The sequence below is a fragment of the Temnothorax longispinosus genome, chromosome 6, assembly GCF_030848805.1.
Source record: "Temnothorax longispinosus isolate EJ_2023e chromosome 6, Tlon_JGU_v1, whole genome shotgun sequence".
Taxonomy (NCBI): Eukaryota; Metazoa; Arthropoda; class Insecta; order Hymenoptera; family Formicidae; genus Temnothorax; species Temnothorax longispinosus.
Window position 1 is genome coordinate 16,386,703 of NC_092363.1, and position 20,774 is coordinate 16,407,476.

General features: G+C 40.3%; 4 protein-coding genes and 1 long non-coding RNA gene across 7 annotated transcripts; 2 read left to right on the top strand and 3 right to left on the bottom strand.

Moving 5' to 3' along the window:
- Positions 1 to 97: 97 nt before the first annotated feature.
- LOC139814213 (uncharacterized) lies at positions 98 to 9,952 on the bottom strand. Of its 2 annotated transcripts, XM_071780320.1 has the most exons (8): positions 9,719 to 9,952; positions 4,908 to 5,034; positions 4,298 to 4,638; positions 2,935 to 3,002; positions 2,341 to 2,596; positions 2,031 to 2,156; positions 1,530 to 1,809; positions 98 to 1,444 (listed from the first exon to the last, which is right to left on the bottom strand). In XM_071780320.1, exons 3-8 carry the CDS (start codon positions 4,507 to 4,509, stop codon positions 407 to 409), a joined length of 1,980 nt encoding a protein of 659 aa, XP_071636421.1. In that variant the 5' UTR covers positions 4,510 to 4,638; positions 4,908 to 5,034; positions 9,719 to 9,952; the 3' UTR covers positions 98 to 406. The 2 variants fall into 2 exon arrangements, with proteins under 2 accessions (XP_071636421.1, XP_071636420.1); XM_071780319.1 differs by lacking the exon at positions 4,908 to 5,034.
- Positions 9,953 to 9,975: 23 nt separating this feature from the next.
- LOC139814225 (uncharacterized) lies at positions 9,976 to 14,061 on the top strand. 2 transcript variants are annotated; one of them, XM_071780340.1, is made up of 4 exons: positions 11,794 to 13,087; positions 13,314 to 13,581; positions 13,751 to 13,828; positions 13,921 to 14,061. In XM_071780340.1, exons 1-4 carry the CDS (start codon positions 12,657 to 12,659, stop codon positions 14,011 to 14,013), a joined length of 870 nt encoding a protein of 289 aa, XP_071636441.1. In that variant the 5' UTR covers positions 11,794 to 12,656; the 3' UTR covers positions 14,014 to 14,061. The 2 variants fall into 2 exon arrangements, 1 of the variants encoding a protein (XP_071636441.1); XR_011732372.1 differs by lacking the exons at positions 11,794 to 13,087; positions 13,314 to 13,581 and adding an exon at positions 9,976 to 10,400.
- Positions 12,952 to 15,426, bottom strand: LOC139814226 (uncharacterized). Its single transcript, XR_011732373.1, has 3 exons — positions 14,473 to 15,426; positions 13,919 to 14,179; positions 12,952 to 13,092 (listed from the first exon to the last, which is right to left on the bottom strand). It is a non-coding gene; the product is annotated as an uncharacterized lncRNA (long non-coding RNA).
- Positions 15,427 to 15,452: 26 nt separating this feature from the next.
- Positions 15,453 to 18,058, top strand: LOC139814216 (nucleolar protein 11). Its single transcript, XM_071780326.1, has 4 exons — positions 15,453 to 15,758; positions 15,915 to 16,446; positions 16,570 to 17,645; positions 17,735 to 18,058. Exons 1-4 carry the CDS (start codon positions 15,627 to 15,629, stop codon positions 17,861 to 17,863), a joined length of 1,869 nt encoding a protein of 622 aa, XP_071636427.1. The 5' UTR covers positions 15,453 to 15,626; the 3' UTR covers positions 17,864 to 18,058.
- Positions 18,059 to 18,133: 75 nt separating this feature from the next.
- Uqcr-c2 (Ubiquinol-cytochrome c reductase core protein 2) lies at positions 18,134 to 20,738 on the bottom strand. Its single transcript, XM_071780328.1, has 7 exons — positions 20,549 to 20,738; positions 20,002 to 20,141; positions 19,733 to 19,924; positions 19,414 to 19,630; positions 18,897 to 19,328; positions 18,552 to 18,782; positions 18,134 to 18,376 (listed from the first exon to the last, which is right to left on the bottom strand). Exons 1-7 carry the CDS (start codon positions 20,591 to 20,593, stop codon positions 18,290 to 18,292), a joined length of 1,344 nt encoding a protein of 447 aa, XP_071636429.1. The 5' UTR covers positions 20,594 to 20,738; the 3' UTR covers positions 18,134 to 18,289.
- Positions 20,739 to 20,774: the final 36 nt, after the last annotated feature.

Genomic DNA, 20,774 nt, shown 5'->3' on the forward strand with positions numbered 1-20,774 from the left:
CATTTCTTATACACAGTTTATGGTTTATTTCATATCAATAAATAATGAAAATAATAGCCAAGTATTACAGTAAAACATCAGTAATAAAGACAAGATATAAACATCACTGTATAATTATGTAACATGTATAGAAATGCTAGAATTTTTTCTGTAGCAAATTTTTTTCTTGAAAAAATTTATATATTATATATATATTTGACGCGTTAGTACGAAATCACGTGCAATCTAATAAGAAAAGAAAGAAACATATAGAATGTACTTTGCACAGTCTTTGAATAATAGTTAATTTAATACATAGATTCTAGAAATTACAGCTAAATACGATTATCTTTCAATGCACGTAGAAATCACGGAAACGATAGAATTTCATTGTCAAGTCTAAAGATGTGGACGAAGGTTTAAGATTTCAGAAGGACTTTCCTCTCTTATCATCGTCTTTCAAGTTCTTACTTTCGTCCTTTAATCTAGATTCAGATGTGTCTCTTAAACTAAGCGCACTGTGTCTCCTGGGTTTCGGTATGGGATTTACCTCATCCAAGAGCTCGGGTTTATGCCTGATCGGTTCAGAAATGTGTAATTCAATCACTTTCACCGGGTCACGCGACGCCGCGACCGGTATTGGCGGATCCGTTAATCTAACCACATGAATATCCTTCTGTTCACGTGGCAGTTTCTTGAATTCCAACTTAATTGGACCAGATGGCCCATCCACCATATTTTCGAAAAAGTGTCGGCGATTCGCCTGGATAGATAATCTGGTGCTTGTTATCGAATCATCTTGATACATATCATCGATATCTTCTTGTTCTTTAGACGCGTTTTTACTTTCCAATGCCTTGATTTGCATCTCAATTTTTTCAATTTCCTCCTTCACGGAAAAACTGTCACTTCGCGATAACGTACTGGACGAACCTTTTTTTCTCAGACAAACCTCACCAGATTCTTCATCGATGTCCTTAATGATTTCGATCTTTTCCTGAGATGCTCTTGTATATTCTATATCCACGGGATCTTTTTCGATCACGAAATCTTTAACAATGATATTTGCGTGCTCCTTGATTAATTTTTCATTTACTTTTGTTTCGGCGTCGGCGTTCTCCGATGTTTCATCAGACTTGAGTGCTATTTTTTCCTCTGAAAAATCTTTTTTTTCTTTTCCCTCAGACTTGTAGTCTTTAGACGTGTCACACGTTTTCGTCTTCTCGGTATTCTTCGTAATGTCGTCAGACGACATGTCTTGGATAATTTTCGGATACAAATCGGTCTGCTCTTCTTTCCGCGGCGATACCTCGTTCAATTCTTTGCAAGTCTTTTTCATCTCGACGATATTTTCTGTAACCCTGACGATGTCGATCGGCTCGGTTATTTGGAGTTTAAGTTTACTCGCGTCTGATACAGGTTCCGTCATTTTATTTACTTCCACTGTAGATGGATACGTGCCTTCCTGCGAAAACATTACCGGTTGTATTTATTACGCTCGTTTATCAATCATCATCATCATCATCATCATCCACATAATTTACATGTACCAGAGGAGTATCCACGTGTTCCTTCTGTTTCGGTGGTTGTGGTGCTCTCCGTTTTTTGCGTCCATGTATACTTGTTGTACTGGTAACAGATGTACAGCTATTGATGGACAAATTCGATCTTCTCACAGCGTCCTGGTTGAATCTCTTGAAAACGTAATCCTCGGGCACATTTTCGTTCTCGTCCCTCAGGCTAACGTTACCGGATCGATTGATCGAATCTTCCTCCATATCCGACGTGGTTCCATTCAATCTTTGCGATGATCTATTGCCAAATCTTCGCCTGGAAAAAAAATTGGACATTATAAGCAGAATTTTTAACCTTGAGCAGAAGTACATTCGTTGCATTTTGATATTTTATAACACGTTAAGGAATTAATTTATATTATCGGGAAGGATTTCATTTCAGCGCTTAATATTTATAGCGATTAAAGTTTCGAATTATCGCGACTGTCGACTGTCAGAAATATATGTACGAAAAACAAGAAGCAGAGAGGATCTTACATTGGTGGAATCGGGATCTTTTCCGGTTTATCGTGACACGTAATACTACCATTTTGCTTGGATTGCTTGTCTTCGAAATCCAAAGGTGGTATTTTGTCCGTCGGTCTTGGGCTCACTTGCCCAAATCTGGGAAAAAAAAACCATTGAAAATTTAATTTTAATTGTAAAAGAAACTTCTCTTTTTTTAAGCCAGGCATCTTTTAGATTCAGAAATTATAAAATTATTTTACTATTCTATTCAAATATATATGAATCATAAAAATTTTAAATATAAATACTCTTATAATGATTTCAATTCTGCAAAGTTTACCTTCTAGCTGGCGGTTTCGGAGTGAGATCGACGTTCATGATAGACGTTGTGGTATTTTGAGGATTACCATCGGAGATCTTAGCAGGATCCCCGTTTTCTGTTAAATTCGGGCTATACCTCGAGGTATTGTTATCAAAAGTATATTTCCTTCTCCTTGTCAAAGTGCCCAAGGCTTCATCAAATTCCTGTTGATCCTTAGACAGTCGTGGAGGTGCTGTTGGTCTGTCGTAAGGCTCTCTTTTGTACGTAGTCGAGACTGCAGTTACATGCAGTAAGTTGCATCTTATTTTACGTTACAGTTTATAAAATATATCATCGATTACATTATATATTTCCAGATCTTAAATTTAAAATATAAACATATATAATTACATTAAATATAATTATGAAATATATTTTTAAATCGTCCCTTTAAAAAACGTGGGTATAAAATAAATTCGCATAATTTGAAAAAAAAAATTCTTCACTTATTACTGGAATCGTCGTCTCGTTCTAATGCATTACGTATTTTAAACATTCATATCTTATAGTTTAATGTGTTTAGTATGTTTTACGGGAGTCGAGAGTGTGCACGTAACTTGGATAGAGACAAACCTGTTGTAATCGTCGACCTCTTTTCCATCGATTCTGGAGTTTCTTTGCGCTTTCCAAACAATCCATTCCTAAACACAAAGATCGATATTGAATGTCACATAACTATATTGTTACTTTCGTGGATTGTAACAGAAAGGTGTGTGGTACTTGGTTTAGTATGCAATTAAAATTTCACACACTGAGATTACCGTACATATTAAAATTGTACGCACGCTAATAATAAAATTAAAATAACATTATATTATTTATTTAAGAACGCTCTGATTCCGTAGGCGACAGTACGAATGATGTTGCGCGTTTTGCGTTGCCTTAACGCGGATCCACGCGGCATTTTATTTATACGCATACGCGAAGATGACGAGAGATGAACGTGCGCGGTTCATCGTTTGACATACTTGGGACATGTGCTGGAAAAATTCATAACGTGCTACACCATTAAATTTTCCTGTAAATTTTCGTCAACCTCGGTCGATTAAGGATCCAAGGAATTAAATTACGTACGGCGTTACTTTGTGAATTTAAAAATAGTTACAAGTTTTCAAGGAACGTCTTGTTTACATATCCGATATCTTCCTCAAAAACGCATTCTTACTTTACTCATTACAGGCACGCTCGCGCTCGAGTTTCGAGAATATCGAGATATAAATTGATTTATTGCGCAAGAACTAAAAAAAAAGAAAAAGGTGCGAATCTTCTAAAACGTCACGCGCGTGAACAGCAAAGCCTATGCACATTTGCAGTTAAAAGCGTCAATTATATTCATCCTCATTCCGCTTAATATCACTTCCACTTTGCCGACGATCACGGTCGATACGTTCAAGCGCACTTACATTCGCTATTGTACGTACTCCGCAACGCGTGTTAATTCAACTTTCGATTCGATGACGATGCTCGCGGCGCGGATTCTTCGATTTCTTTGCGCAGCTCTGATTAGTTTGGTTATTCCGATTGTTAATCAGACCAGAACTCAATTTAATTTTGAAAGTATTTTTTTAATCACGTGAATAACGTGTGTGTGTGTGTGTGTGTGAAAAAATGTAGCATGACTTTCGTATAGTGTAACTGTGTGTGTGTGTGGTAATAATGTAGCTGGTAGTTAATTGTTTCGTTTCTCTGAAAGAATTGTAGGAAACATACAAAATGGAAAAATAGTAGATAGGTTTTTGAAGGTTTATATCTCATTACTGTTATATCTCATAATATCAAGGCACTTTTATGCATTGTTTCTTCGTATTTCCTTTGTAAAGGTTACAAACAAGTTACAAAAGTTTCACACACACGTGCCTACATGTATTTTATTAATCACACAAATCAGGTCACAAAGAACGTGCACGGCTAAAAATAGTTGATTAAAAATACTCACCAAGTCGATTTGATCGAGAAGCTGTTGGATCTTTTCTTTCGAGTTCTGCCAAACGTCCAGAACTTGTGTTTGGACGATTCTTTCGACGATTTACTCTCGCGCGGCACTTGTGGCTGAGAATTTGTCATCGTGTCATCGTTGAACGGATTCAAATGTTCTGGATAATCGTAGATCGATACGCTAGGTCGTCTGGGCCTCGACGAGAACGACATGATTCATCCGTCAGATTTTGGGTCGTCGTATCAAAAAAGATATTAAGCGAAATGTCATAGGAACGTTCACGCGTACAGGTCATCGATTTCTTGTCATAGCTTCTGCGCCTTGTCACAATCCTCTGCAAACTAATTTCGTGAAAATAATTTATATTAAAAATTTGCGCAAGAATCTTCATATATCGGCGTGTAAAACAAAAAAGCGGACAAACACACGTCCATGTGTATAGTATTTTTAAAACAAAACGTACGTGTAAGGACCTCCGGCACAATGAAAAATATATAAGGAACAAGCAACAGATATTGGTGATTAGAATAAAGAAATCAGGAATAAAGCTGGTGTGTAACATTAATACACGGTTACCGATAGGTTAAAAATCTATTGTCTGTGTTAATACCTATTTCCGTTGCCTGAATTTTTCATATATCGTGCATCCAACTTTATTCTTGATTCTTTAGTCCTAATCGCTAATATCTCTGTTTTTTCTTCCTTATATTTTCCATTGTGCGGAGGCCTTAATAAAACTGTAATTAAAAAGAATTAGATAAATATATAATTAAGATAGAGGTATGATAAAATGTTTTTGTTCAGATCACGCGAGAACGATAAAGTTCAGTCAGACGTTCGCAATTAATTACTACGTTGGCGTTGATGCGCGCTATCATCAATTCGATCAGTGCTAGATGATGGATGTGGAAGAAAGCACGTTGGAGCGATATAATTGTTGGATGTGCGTGCGTTTATCGTTACGACACGTGCTCGGTTCAAATAGAATGACCCGATGAAGTAGAACTGGATGAACGGCCGATATAGCCGCAAGTTGACGACGGATTAATTTGCTGACCCGCGCCGATGACAGTAAGAAGCTGTAAACACTCTCGCGTCACGCTAACCCGGTTATAACCAACTAGATATCTTCTAACTTCTAATCGTCTGCTGGATTACAATGTGCAACTGTATGTCGTTTACATAATGTCGCCGTGCAGAAACTGCGCCTCTCTCTCTCTCTCTAAAACTTTTTTAAATTTTAACATGTAGGCACCACCATTATTAAGAGATTTGTCAAGATTTTCATAGTTGCGAGTTTTTAGTTTTATCGAGCATTTAAAGATATTTTAAGCGGGATAAAAAAGTTAACGCTTCGGAGAGCTTTGTGATGCGAAGAAGACCAACGAATATGTTCGCACTAAAATGCATCGTATGAATCGGCACGTACAAATAGTGTCTAACAAATGCAATTAGCTCAATTAGTTGACCGCGCTCGCGCTCCGTTTTGTTCAATTCGTGCATCGCCTCGCGATTCGAAATCATTCGATCGCGCGTAAGTTTTGAATACGATTCGTACATATATATTCTATTCTATTCTGTGACAAATGATGAGCAACGCACGACAAAATGCAAAATATGCTTCATGCTTCAAGGTTTTATGCTAATACTGGTCGTAGTAATACGCACGCACGATCACTCGAATGCAAGTCTTTGGTAATGTACAGAAAGAGAGTATAAATATAAAAAAAAGTGTATATTTTGCGAGATACGCGTATTACGCTTTTTTAACATGAAATTAATATTTTTCACATTCTTTTTCGTAGAAAACTTAACATTGACGAGTGACAACTGACAAATCGCGCGTTGTAAAAAGTACTCGATTAAACGCACGAATCTTGCAGTTGCTTTAGAATATATTAACCTACGTGAACTTTATTATAAGGCACGCGATTATTCAATAACGATCGGAATCGTCTCGTACGATAGTCTGGCACGAGTCAGCTTTACAGGATGTTCCAGACCTTTCACCTTTGGATTCTTTGACTACGTTGGAATTTGGAATTGACGTTTCCCCGAGCAACAATATCGAGGAAGGTCATTGTATACGCTGTAAAATTTTTACGTTATAAAATGTAATATCTTTATAATTGATCAATACATTTTACACAAGTTCTGTTAAGGTAGAAACCGCTAAAAATTTAATAAAGAATAAAGTTCCGCTATTTATTTACACTTTTAAAACTTACAATTAGTGAATTAAAAAAAAAACTCTTCATTTTTTATCACTTTTAAAAAGGTTGATTTTTTGATTCTCCAAATTTTCATTATGGTAAAATCAAGGTAAGACTGAGATACCTTGGTGCATTTGCGCGTCCATTATTGGGCGTCAAGCACAATCGATTAATCGCTGATTATGATGTAACTGTATGGTGCACGAGTTTCGCAATTCATCGTAGCACGTGAGCGTTGAAAAAAGATCTCCTTGTATATCGAGTTAACACGCGTCGTTTTCCCGTTGCTTATGTACTCGCCGCGCCGCGCCGCGCCGTTCTACAGTGCAACATAGGACATATCTGTGAGAAACGACTGGAGCATGTCGCTAACATAATAACGTACATAATAGGAAGGTACTAAATACTTGGGCGTAAAGAAACCAACTTCTTTCGCGAAAAATATGCGACTTTTTTCTTCATGTGTTATTTGCCGAAGCCGAATATACGTTTTTCGATACAACGTGCGTTCCGGTCCGTTCCGTAATTTATCTGTCCACTTTTTGAAGACATCTTCAGAATGTCGGCGTCGAACGCGCGAGCAAAGTTATTCTAAAAAAATCCGCCACACGGTAAATTTTATTGCGCAAAGAGGATTTAATCTAATCTATCGCTGTTGACGAGAAGCATATATTTCGCTAGTACAAGCAAGTGCCCTCGCACTTGATTTACCCGAAGCATGCGATGACGTGGAATCGATCGCTGATTTCGATAAAATAAAGTATGGCAAAAAGAAGTATGTCGAATCTCTACCTGTATCTCGTATACCTCAAAACCGGATAGCTAAAATAAATAGATAGCAGGAAATGTGCTGATATAGGTATATTGGCAAACTCGAGATAATTTTTTTACGTGCTGATAATTTTGTGTTAAGTTTACGTGGGCAGTAAATCGTCGCGTCGCGTCGTTTAGGCTGCAATAACGAATCGATGATTACGATCGACGCGACGCCGACGCCGACGCCGACGTTCCGTTTAATTACCAGCTGTGTATAATTGATACGCGATGTCTAAGTTTGGCCGATGACTCATCGCACCGTGCAACTGAACTCGCGTGGACGACAATGCAACTTATCTTATTTTCATCGGTTTACCAGAGGCCCAGAGGCGAAACCGTCGTCGACGTGTTAGGATCGTTAGGATTCAAAGTCACGTATAGATTCGGCGTTAAATAAATATCCGTAATGACGTAATGAATTTATCTCTTTGAGTCTTACCGAGCATCTTTCCCTGATTTTTTTCACATATTCAGAACGTGGCTTTGATATGTAATTTTCGTATAATATATTTATTAATTGTAAGTTTGAAATGTATAATACATTCAAATAAAGTAATATATTACAATATCGTTGCTCGCTTGAGAAAAGTTTTATGTTTATGCTGGGAAAAAAGATGCAAGATGTGATTAAATTCAATGCTGACAATGAGCACGAGTATGCATCGGTCGCGACTCGCGAGTGCACGAAACAAAGTCCAAAGGATTAAGAAAACGTCTTTGGAAAGTCTTTTGTTAAAAGTGGGAAAAGTGATAATCTCGCCTCGAGTGAAAACGGAGCGATTTTCTGGCTTCGACCCAGAATCGCGGCCGCTCTATTTTACCGACGATATTTTTGGATCTTGGGAAATTTAACGGGGACGTATATCACACAAACCCCACGATCGCTTTTCTCCACAACATTATACGGTTCTCATCTCTTTCCGGAGCTTTTTCTTTCATTACAGTACAGAAAAAGTAACAGCCATTAAACTACGTTCAGTAGTTGTATCTCACTCGTAATAACTCGCGGAACGAGTTTGCAAAGTCGACGATAAAGGTAAAGGCACGATCGAAATACTTTCTCGAGGAAAATTCGATTTAGCTGTACGGTAGTTTCCACGAAATGCCGTACTGCGAAATCGACGTGTTTCTGGTTTTTTTTTTTTTTTTTATCTTAAACATTGATATCACAGTTTTAAAATAAACCTTTTTACTCGTAAAAAAATGGGTAGGGTAATCTCCTGACCGACAATAATACTAAATTTTATTTTCTTCTCTCTTTCTCTCTCTCTCTCTCATCCTGAATAAAATTTTCTATACGTTGCATTAGAATCCAAATATGTAATGGCATGCAGATAGAAGATATTTTAATTTCTTTATCGCGAATCTATCGCATACAACGCTGCAACATTGATATGCATTTCGTGGCAAGCCATCATTAATACAGACAAGCAAGACAATTAAGCATATATCGATTGCTGTGACTCTCGCCACAGATTTCGAAAAGCCGTAAAATTCGCTGCCGCGGCGCGCATCGTTGATGCGACTTTCTATCTACTTAATTGTAAGGAGCGCGCACACGTGCCGGTTCTTAAACTTCAGGGAGTCTTCATTAACGACAATAACGAGCATTCGAATCCGCGGAGAGCCGGCCGAAAATAGAACGTCGTTGCAACCCGCAATCTCGACACGGGCCACGGGTCGGCACGACCGCGAACGGGTCAAGTATTCGGAAATTTCGTTCTCGATAGATTCCATCGCGTGAGCAGGGATATGGATCATTAATAACTTTATTACGAGCAGGACGGGCCAAGGATTCGTGGTAGGCGCGTCTTGCGCGTTTGACGAGAATACGATATCGCCATCGGACATTGTCTCGTGGTGCAGGGTGTAGCTTACGGAACGAAAAGGAGACACGTGATTCGCTTATATCGAGCTTACACCCAACACCGTATTATCTCATTGGCAATTTTTAGGTATGACGATAACATAGGAGTGACTTGCAACGATTATATTATACGTCGTCGATTGTACGCACTTCCATCACTTCCATCTTCCATCGCGAGTTGCACGGGCGATTTTACGTGTACGTTATCGCAAACGTTAAATTATATATTAATATTAAGCCTGCAATCGTGGATATATTCGAGTCTCGTGTCTCGTTCTCCTTGTCTACCTTTCTCCATCAGTATTTTCATGATTTTATCCATTCTAACGAAAGCTTGTTGGACGTTGTTGGACTTTCGTAAGCGCGCCCAACGTATTATACATCTTGCGTGACACGTATTGGTCGAACGAAACGTAAAAAGTGAAAATTTGCATTTCGATATGCGATAACAACTCATGCGACGCGACCCGCGCGATATACGTGCAAGAGAGAGACCTGTCCCCAAGTCATTGTACGTATACTTACGTAAGTGTGCGGGTGTGATGTGTGATGATAGGCGACGACCGCGTCGCGCGACGTGTCAAACTATTCGGACTCTTGCGAGACGCGCTTTAACGAAGCACGGTACACTTTCACGTAACTGATCACGATTAGGAGACACACGAGGATCAACGAGGATGTAAATCAAAGTTCAACGTGCGGAACTGCGAGCGAACGAACGACGTAAACAACCCCCCTTCCGTTACGAGCCACGCCGGCCAACTGCGCTCTGCGGCGAGCGGCAACGGCAACGGCAACGCCGGCCGCCGCGCCGCCGCCGGTCGCGTTTCGCGTTCACGTTCGGCCATTATCGCCATCCTTCGATCATTTTCGCCTACACGTGAATTTCGCGCCGCGTTCAACGGTGAGAGCCTGAGAGGTGAGACCAGATTGGCCATCAGGGCCGAGTGTACTCGGCGCGTAAGATTCAAACCAAAAATTCTTATTGTTACGTGCACATAACTGTACTTAGACTCGTACCTCCGTAACACTGTGGATAGTGTGACGTTATGTTAATTTTATTGCAACTGAACGCGAAACTGGCGTTTCATCGTGCTATCTTTATGCGATTTTTATCAAAATAAATAGAATAATAAACTTTTAAAAATTATTACGTGGTACAAACGTGTAAAGAAATTAAAAAAACATCACGTCAAGTGTTGCGAACGTAAGTGATGGTCAAGTGAACGTATTTTATTTATAAATTTTGGATAAATTTTAGATTTCTGGGGGATAATGTTTGACAAAAATAAAAAAAAGGGTCAATATTAGTAACACTAAAATTTGTAACGTGCTTTCTATCAAATGTTCGCTTAATAAACCGCAATGTACCGACGCTGACTAATGCTGACTGAATGCAAGCTCGCGCATTTCTAGAGACTCAAGATGCATGTTTATCGCCTAGGTAGGCGTTAGTGGACGTGGCTTGGAAAGTTGCACAAGAAAAGACACAGTTTGTAGGTAAAAGTACACGCAACCATATTTTATATCAAGAGACTTAAAAGTATTCACAAATTAAATCTAAACTTCTAGCCCGGTAAAATATTGTCGAACGTTCTTTAAATTAATTTCTTAATCATGTATGTATACATGTATACATGATTATGTATATAGATAATCTTTAAACAGATACGTTCGAAATTTTATTAAAGTCTTTTCGTTAAGTAAATACAGCGTCTAATAAAAAGGTCTGGGCGATAACGCCAGCTTGTGGTCGCAATGCTATTTTATCCGTATGATGTAATGCGCACTCGTATGTCGAATCAATCACATAGAAACGCGGACGTGCAGACGCTACATCTAGAATATTTAATCGTTTTTTCTTGATATTCTCTCCATGTCACGGTTATCGCATGGCATTGCAAAATAAGGCAGTGATCTCAATAAATGCGCGATATCTGCATATCCACCGAGTGTATTTCGATCGATGACAACGTCGCGCGATACCGAAGACCAAACGCTATATAAGTAGCGCGTGATGTGTTTTTACACGGCGGAAACGCTGTCACTGTATAATCACTTTGCAAATTTGCAATTGACAATACATATATGTTTAGAAGGAAACAAAGTCTCTCTGGAGTTACCTTTAATTTCGTGACACTCAATTCGCATCCACAGATGCAAACGATTTATCCCGTACTATATCTCGATTCAATTCCGTACTGATTACATCGCCAAACTGATAAGATAGCGCACCCTTATCGTGCAACTTTATTCAGTTCGTTCGTAATATTCGCGCGCAGGTGTCTATTACCTGTCGTGATTGATGAAACCTGGAAAAAAAAAAGTGAGAAAATTACGAATCTTTTTATGTACGATATTGATGAGTTTCAAAAAATTTACAACATAAATTAGTAAATAACGTTGCATATATCAGCGCCTCGAGATAGATCTGTGAATCTTTTGAAATCATTAGACTTTATTATCCTATAATTCGAGCATTGTATGCGAGCATAATGGAGCTGGCTTTCAAGAGCAACGGCGCAATGAAACTCGCTATTGAAAATAATTATGAGATGATCCCGATGATACGAAAAGTTTTTATCGCAAAGGATCTTTTATCTTTTCATCTTTCATCGGATCTTTCGTCTCACCTTTGATGATTGACTTAGAGTAAGCTGGCCTTGATATCAATGAAAGGAAAAAGATTAATTATATTACAATTATATTTAAATAAATATTACACTAATTTTTGTTACAATAAAGCGTTTTCCCAAACGAAACTAATATACATCAATCAGTAAAGTACGTATTCATTCTTTTGTATCAAGGATGCTTTATAAATCTTTTAGTAATCTTCTTTTTGTTATCGAGAAGTACTTGATAGAAATAAAAATAATTTCTTTATCACGCGTACTTTTCTCAGTCGAATTCCAAAGTAATTCGCGATACTTTAATAGAGCACTCTAGATGTGTGTGTGTATGACCCATTTTCCTCGATTCAAGTGTTCAATAAATCAACAATGTTAGAAATGAGACGCGATCGGTGATGATACGCGACGCGTTATAAAAAGTACAATACAATGGACGTGTTAATATTGAAAGTGATTTGATTGGCGGCATTTATCTAAATGAAGAACATTTGTCGTGTTTGTGAAGAGGCAGAGCAGACCGTTGCATAAAAATGCATAAACCCAAGGAGTACATGTAACATGTGTACATAAATTATAAAGACTGCGCGAAAACGCATTGCACTAATTCTTATATAACAACGGTATAGAAATCGAGAAACCCTGCTCGATGCGCGAATACGTGGTTCCGTCTCAACGTGTATATATACTGCACGCGGTAAATGGCTCGGTAACTATGCAAATTTAAGTGCAGGAAGATCCATCCGTTTGTTAAACGCGACGAAGGCCTCGCGTGCGCCGCGTTAACCCACGCGGTTTTTTTTTATTTTAGTGTCGTGTGAGACCGTAAGAAAATGAACTATATGGACCGCGCAAAACTTCACCTTTTTGAAGACCTGAACTCTGAAGTGAGAACGAAATCAAATGTCAGGATTATTTTCAAAGTTTTCAAACGGTTTCCATTTCAAGTCATTTTAATCAGACGTTTATACGTATTACATACGTTATATGAAATAGTACGAGAACTTATAATTCCAAATCTTATCCTAAAATCTCTGTACTTGAGACGTGTAAGAGAACGTGTTACAAAAGTATTATTAAAAATGCAAGAAATAAAGGATAATACATTTTTGGAGAAGCAACAAGAAGACGACATACAAGTGATTAAGGACGTGAAAGAAACTAGGAAAGATGAGGAACGTGCGATATTTTTGCACGAGAAAGGTTTGAATGAAAATCTTGTCGAGACATCGCGTAATACCAGTCTTACGGATGAACACGTCAGGTTAGCTGGAATCAGACAATCAGAGATTGATAATTAATTTTAAATATTCCTCGTATCAATCAGACGTGTAGTTTATAACATCAAAATGTTGTAAAACAACGTTCATCGTCACATGCTATATCAATAAAGAATAAAAAATATTAAAAAGAATCATGTATAAAATATTAAATATAATAAGCGGCTTATTTTTCTACCTCTACGTCTTTCAATTTCTTTGCTTTCTCAGACTTTTAAAATTTCTAAATTTAAGTGACGATGACATCGACAACTTGCAAGATTTATGGCAGGCAAAGATCGAAGTCGATAAAAGCAGCACGTCTATTAATTCTACGTCTAACACGTCATCGTCTACGTGTCACGCACACGCGTTACCGAATAACATCTACCTAAAAAAAGTCTTGAGCAAACCTTTGATCCAAGCTTTGTGTGAAATTGTAGCGAAAAAACCGACCGATCCTGTGGAGTATCTAGGCCATTGGTTACTTCATTATAAAGTCAGTTAATTTTAGTAGACAAAAATCTTTTTTTTTTGTTTTGTTACAATTAAGATACAAAAAAGATTTAATAAGATTACACATGGAATTTATTTATATATAAATAGATAAGAATATTTTAATTCACAGAATATTTTTTTATATATGAGAGAAATAAATCTGTGAATAGATTAATGAGGGACGAGCGGTGCAGCAAAAAGAACGCGAGTCAGAGCTTTCAATCAATATGAAAAAATTGAAACTGCAAGTATGGGCAATATCTCTCATGCGCGTTTTATCGATATTATTAAATTATATTTACGTGACATTTAAAAAATATTTGCTTTGTATTACGTACAGAAAGTTGAAGACAATGATCTTTTTATCGAACGAAAGGACGAAGAGGAACATGGCGAGGATCGAACGTATACTGGTGGTAGTACACCCCATTGAGCTCTGCCCTGCCCTGCCCTGCCCTGCCTGAATCCAGCGCCAGCCGCCAATGCACCACCATCAGGCACCAGGATGAATCAAACTCTTGGGACCATTTGCAGTATACATATAAACTACGCTGGTTTGCGTCACGAATCTCTCGACGGCAGAGCCCGGGTTGTCCCGTCTGAAAAAGTGGCGAGGGTTGAGAAATAGCCGCACGCGAACCGCACGTGCAACCGCCCAATTTAAAAGTTGAGCAAAATTTGACATTAAAGTGATCTGATGCCGAGCTAGAGTTTATAAAGATTTATCTTTACCGGAAAGTTTCTTAAATTTTGCTAGGAGAATCGAGAGAAATAAAAACGATAGGGAAATTGAATAACTATTCCCCTGATTTATCACAGCCAGAGGATGCTAAAGATCATGTGCGAAAGAACGAAAGATGAATAATATAGTTGCCGCTGCTTATTATCTCACCTCTGTCAATATCCTGCAGACAGATAAGAACGTAGCCAAATAACTTGATCGTTTCAAAGATTAACTCGGTAATCTGCAGTAACCAGTTTTTGGTAGATGGTAGATGCCGATAATGTACATTCGTTGGTTCGTAATCGGAAGAGAAATGTGCAGTGGCCAAGGACGAGCTTTTTCGGCTTCTTTTCTTGATAGATGGCCCGAACCTAGTTCGATGTGGCCAATTGTAAGGGCGATCGGCGAATGGATACATACGCATCGAAAATGAGGATGATCGTGCAGAAATCGTCCCGCAATCAGCTAAAATTGAAACGCGAGTCAGAGGTCAGAAGAGTCGTACGTGTTATTATAATTAAAATATGGCACAAGGCACAATGCGCCCTTCGCCCGCTTCGTCACTTTATCAACTTTATCCTCGCCGAAATGAGGATGTCGAAGATAAAGGAGCCGGCCGTTCCTTTACACTCTTTACATTGTCCGCTAGCTCTGGCTCTGGCTCTGGCTTTCCCGATTTTGATTTCTTCATCGATCGTTGTGTGCGGCACGCAGTCACGCACAGGGATCACCGATCATCGTCGTCGCGCGCGTCTCAAATCGGTGCGGTGCCGGGTAACACCGGTAACACAATACAACACAATACGCGGTGGGTGGTCGCGTGGACAATGGACATCTGCAAAACTCGAATCGCATCATTTGCCATCTCAGCCATCTGCCACCCCCGAATCTTGAATGCGACAATCGACTGAATCGACACCAATTATTATTAACGCTCGAGGCTTGAGGCTCGCGTTTGTTGATAGAGTGGCTTTATCGGTCTTATCTTCGTTTTCCATTTCGACCATTTCTCTTCGCGTCCTTCCGCCTTTTATTTTCAAACATACAGTTGAGAATGTAGAAAACTGAATTACGAACGAATGATGCGTATACTTATCGACGAAATTCCTTTTCATTTTCATCTGCAGTTTCACCCTACAAGTACGTGTGGCGTGGCAATCGTGGCATGGCTATTGCGGGTTGCGGCACGTGGACCACGTGGTATATAGTATATACACATACATATTAACCACGCGACGCATACGTGCTCGGTGCTCGTTGAGCTCGGTCTCTTGTAAATTCTACGATATAAATTTCGAAAAGAAGCTCTACATGTTAGAAAAATGGCAAAGCTCAATTCGTACTATACGCTGTGTCCACTCATCGATCAGCAGAGCTTGCTGGGCGTCGAAAAGGACAAGGAATCGGGCTGTGCGGTGGTGACTCTCGGCAGGAACATAGTCATACGATACAAGGTATGTATAGTAGGTTCTATAGAATTGTAGGTGATAGTGATGATGCTTGACGATACTCGATTAAAAAAAAACTTATTCCCGTCGTGTATATTTTTAACTGTGGCCTTGACGGCCTTGACGCATGACGATATATTCATCTATCTATATCCTTTCCAGCTTCAAGACTTGAAGCAGATCAGCAGTTGGTCCAGCAAGGAAAGATTGACGACGCAAGTTATTTACGACAGGTCCAAGGAGCGTTACGTCGCTGTCTTCAACGAGAGAAAGATACGGGTTTGGTCGGCAGAGGAGGCAGACTTGAACAACGTCAAGGGATACAAATTTCCATCCCCGCTTCACGCTATTCTGCCCTATGGCGACTCGTCGCCCATTCTTGTCCAGCGAAACGGAGCTACCGCTTCCCTCGAATGGGCCATCGACAATAGGAGGACGTGGCGGAGCAAGGGTATAATTAAGGCTAAGGAGAACGTGTTGGACTGTCAGTTGATACATTTTAACGGCAAGACGAGTTTGTTCTGCTTGACGAGAGTAGAAGAGGTCTATAACTGCCTAGTGGTTAGATTGGAAGACGCGACCTGCTTGGAGAAAGCGGATACCGTCAGGAGGATAGAATTGAAACGGAAGTCGGAGGATCTCGCGGGACACGTGGTGATACGCCACAAGAACGCGGCGTACCTGTTGACTTTATGTACGTTGAAACGGCTTTATATTATATATACTGTTTTTTCTCATTTAACACGTGCTCCTTCAACTCTCCGAGATGAGTTGAGTAAGTCACGCGTGATCGATATCGTGAGCAATCGTGTTTCAGGGTCACACGGCAGATTGTACAGTCATCAGTTGTCGACGGGAACGTGTGTGTCTTCCGATTTCGAGTCCAACAGGTTAGTCAGCGTAATTACTAACATCAATACCAAGTATCCGGTTGTCATGACGCATCTGAACGAGACGACCGTAGCGATTTACGGCGCTGACGTCACGGACGAAGGGGCGATACTCATGATATACAATGTAAAATTCAAATCGGCGCAAGCGGTGCAAAAGCTGAAACTTTACACCAACGACGCCAAGCTTTGGAAGGTGGAGGACAAATTGTTGCTCGCGGCAAACAGACATTTGGCCGTCGCGCCCTACCATCTCGCGCCGCAAAGAATAGCCGCTATGTTGGGCTCGTCTTTACGCTTCAAGAGCGACAACGCCGACGCGGCGGCGGCGGACGATATTGTCGTGATACAGGAAGCGACGGTGGCTCAATGGGACAAGAACCGAACAAAGTCTTGCGCGAGAAGCGTGTCGATAGGTCGAATACCTTTGAACGTCTCGCAAAAGATACGCGCTTATTTGAACGAAGGATGGAGCGATGCCGCGATACAAGAGGCCCTGATCCCGCTATTGATGCACGCTGGCGACGTCGCGTCCATCTGTTGGTGCCTCGACACCTTTCAAGATTTACCGGACAAGTTGCTGGTCGATCTTTTGGCGTTTACCTTTACCTTGAAAAGTCCGGACAAAGTATTCGTTCCTCTGCAAAACGGCACGACTGACGGCTCGACGGTTGACAGCGCGACGTTCAAAGCCAATCATTCCTATTCGAGGGATACGTTTCTCGACAAGGTGTTTAGTATCAGCTGTTCCAGTGTTTCCTTGTTACCTCATCTGAAAACCGGTTTAACTTTCGACCAAGTACTTAAACTGTTGGAACATTTAATGTGTAAATTGAACGAGGAAACGGACTCGCTTGCCGACGCCAACTCGCAGCCGAGCGACCAACAGTTGTACGAATGGTCCTGTATACTTCTCGACTCTCACTATCAACATTATTTATTGTCGCAAGATACGCATGTTTTGGACCTTTTCAATCGGCTGGGTTCTACCCTGGAAGAACACGTAAGCGTAAAATGATTTTTCAGTGATTTCTACTCGCGCGCAATTTTTCATCATCTTCTCTACTCGACTATCGTCGTTCTTTTTGCCAGTTTCAGTTTCTGCAAAACCTTGTCGACTTGAGGCCTATCATAGACAAGACCCACAATGGAAAATCATTACGATCGTCTTCAAGAAAACAGAATAAATTCTACTCTATAGAAGAAATAAAACTTTATTAAACTATTAAGTAAACGCGAGAGGAGCATGCGCGTATCATTCAGCATTGTTGAACATACTTTATATACGTACATATATATATATATGTGCGCGCGCGTGTTTTCTATTAATTTTACGGAAGATGAATTGTCGATAGACAAAAAAACGATGTAAACGCCACTGAAAGATATTTAACACGGATATTGTAATTTTTAGCATCTTGTGTTTCCTTCTTCTTGTACTGACGCATTAAACGAGAACTAAAATTAAGGTAAATATTGAACCATATAAACTACAGCGATATTTTCTTTTATTATTAATATCGGAAGTAAATTCTACACTGAGATAAACGCGCGCGTGCGCGTGTACATTTCTAAACTAGACGAAATACTTAAAACTCGAAGGCTCTCACAGTAAACGGTACTGCCCAGACTCTCGTATTGTCGTATCTACTTCAATTCATCGACATATGGAACGGTGCATAGATTGCCAATTGCAGCCATGGACAATTTTCCGCCAGCAAGTTTTCCGGCGACCTAAAAGTAAGAGAAACGTAGAGAGAACTAGCCGCTTTTAATAATATATAATTTGCGTTTGTACGTGTGTGAGTGAAACTTAAATATTTCATAATACTGAAAAAGTAAATTGAGATAGAAAAGATAGAAATTTCAGGGAGACGAACGATACCGTTGGAGAAATAAACGTGCGTACCGATTTGACGTCAGATGCAGTTATTTTGTCTATTTCCGCAGCGAGATCAGACGGTTTGTACACGCATCCTTTTGCTTGATAAAGCAAAATTGCTTGCTGTCCCAAGCTTTCTAAGAATGCGGCGTCATCCGCGGCATATAATATTTCCGCTTTCAACGTAGTCTTACCCCGCGTGATATCGGCATCGGTAAGCTTGGGCGATCTTAGGTACGCAGTAGCAGCTTTTGTTACCTACAAAGATATAATTTATAACGCGTATACACAACATGCCTGATGACACGTGTCATCGCCGTCATCGGTTGTGAGAGAAAGAGGATTTAATTTTTGTTAAACGACAATACTTACGGAACCGGCGACACTCGGTACCGAGGACAGAACAAAACCAAACAGTCCGGAATCGCTATAAAAAGCATAATATGCCGAAAGAGCAAAGTGGTCGGTGTTGGTCGTTCCAGAGATTGCCTTGTGCAGCGGTGACACGCTGGAACCCCATTTCACACGGGGACCAGAACCGATTGCTCTCTGCAATACGGCATAAGCGAGGACATCCTTATCTTCGTTTATCCCTGCTGCTTCAACGGCTACCGCGACAGTGGACAAATCCGATGATCGTTCCTTGCGAAGTTCTCCCCCATGATACTTGGTAGCTTCCACAGTATTATCTCCGGAGCCTACTTTTAGATTCGAAGCGAATTGCGTCGCGTCTGACAGCGCGACGCCCGTTGCTACGACCGCGCATTTGGAGCCGGTGAACCAAGTATTGACAAAATGTTGCAGCTATACAAAAAAAGAAAAAAGGGAAATGTTCTTCCGATGGTGCCTCTTGCGCTCATAGGAGGTGCGACATTACACACGTACGTACAGTCTCCGTACTGATTTTCCCAAGTTGTCTCTTTGGCGAGTATAGAGAATAGCCTAGTCCAGTACGATAAGCTGCTTTGTGCAACAATTCCATTACGCGGGTCGTCTCGGGTATCATGGACAATTCATAGCGCAACCTGGGTAGCTGATCGGATATTTCCCACGGTTTGAACACTTGCTGCGTAGCGACATCCTCCAGGAAAGTCAAAGCTTTGCCCCTGTTGCGAAATACGAGAATAAAAATGTTGAAAATTATTATTCTCAATTATACGTATTGACGTATAGATCTCCTAGGACCTAGGAAATGCGCAACTACTTACAGATGATTCCTTGTAATTTGTAACGTGTACGTGATGCTTTCGCGATCAGTGGTAGCGGTTAAGTTTCCACCAAGTTGCTGGATATTCCTAGTTATTCCAAAGCAAGTTGACCTGCACGTGCTCAGACCAGCAGCAATTCGAATATGATGCGCCGTGCCTTGCGTATCGTATGTCTCGTTGCGCGAGCCAGCTCTAGACAGCGACAGAAACGGAAAGAAATTATTTTATACAGGACAGGTATATGCGTCGTGGCAATATCATTTTCATACCTAAAGATGATTGATACTTGAGCAACAGGACTATTGTTGTCGAGTGCGGCAACTGTCACCTTATTGCTGGACAGTACCTCAAGTTCTGGTACCGCAGCGTTGGTACATTGAGCAGCTGCAGCAGCTGCATAACGCCTTACCTAAGGTGGGATACAAGGAGTAAAGCATGTAAAGAGACATATACCTGGAGTACCTATACTTTTGATTTTGCAATATTTATACATTTATACTAGTAATCGTGCGTCATCCTAGAAGATAAACGATAAACGATAGCATTTTCAAACTGACACAATGTATATGGAATCAAATTTCAAAGGCCCACACGCGTCCGTGAACGACGTAAAAAAAATTAAAATAAAAAATTTCACGTCTGTCGAGATGCCTTCTTGCGATACGCGCACGTGCAAACGTGTTCGATTATAAAGTTACAAGATTACCACGTATCGTTCTTCAATGATTTACATAACACCTGTATTACAGATAATAAAATTAATGGCGAGCGACAAGACGCACGACTGTCTTTACGGCTGTCGGGGGTTTGCTGTACCGTAGGACTACGAAGAACGGGCGACCGTACTGCGGAGCAGGCCATTTCTCGTGCTTTCCGTAGAAACGAGGAAGAGCAGAGTGAGCGGACACTGCAAACAGCAGACCAGTGACCAGTCACCGTCACCAGACTCAAGAGAGACGAGGACGAGGGTGCCGAGGGTGGACGTGGACGTCGTGGACGACAGACACGCAGACACGGCACACACTGCACTACCGCACACGTG

Coding starts and splice junctions, on each gene's coding strand:
- LOC139814225 (XM_071780340.1), top strand. CDS start 12,657: ATGAACTATATGGACCGCGCAAAACTTCACCTTTTTGAAGACCTGAAC. Junction 13,582..13,750: donor ATTGGTTACTTCATTATAAA/GTCAGTTAATTT, acceptor ATCTGTGAATAG/ATTAATGAGGGACGAGCGGT. Junction 13,829..13,920: donor TGAAAAAATTGAAACTGCAA/GTATGGGCAATA, acceptor TATTACGTACAG/AAAGTTGAAGACAATGATCT.
- LOC139814213 (XM_071780319.1), bottom strand. CDS start 4,509: ATGTCGTTCTCGTCGAGGCCCAGACGACCTAGCGTATCGATCTACGAT. Junction 2,597..2,934: donor GAGGTCGACGATTACAACAG/GTTTGTCTCTAT, acceptor ATGTAACTGCAG/TCTCGACTACGTACAAAAGA. Junction 2,157..2,340: donor CCGAAACCGCCAGCTAGAAG/GTAAACTTTGCA, acceptor TTTTTTTCCCAG/ATTTGGGCAAGTGAGCCCAA.
- LOC139814216 (XM_071780326.1), top strand. CDS start 15,627: ATGGCAAAGCTCAATTCGTACTATACGCTGTGTCCACTCATCGATCAG. Junction 15,759..15,914: donor ACATAGTCATACGATACAAG/GTATGTATAGTA, acceptor TATCCTTTCCAG/CTTCAAGACTTGAAGCAGAT. Junction 17,646..17,734: donor GTTCTACCCTGGAAGAACAC/GTAAGCGTAAAA, acceptor TCTTTTTGCCAG/TTTCAGTTTCTGCAAAACCT.
- Uqcr-c2 (XM_071780328.1), bottom strand. CDS start 20,593: ATGGCCTGCTCCGCAGTACGGTCGCCCGTTCTTCGTAGTCCTACG. Junction 19,925..20,001: donor CAAGTATCAATCATCTTTAG/GTATGAAAATGA, acceptor GTCGCTGTCTAG/AGCTGGCTCGCGCAACGAGA. Junction 18,377..18,551: donor CTGCATCTGACGTCAAATCG/GTACGCACGTTT, acceptor TCTTACTTTTAG/GTCGCCGGAAAACTTGCTGG.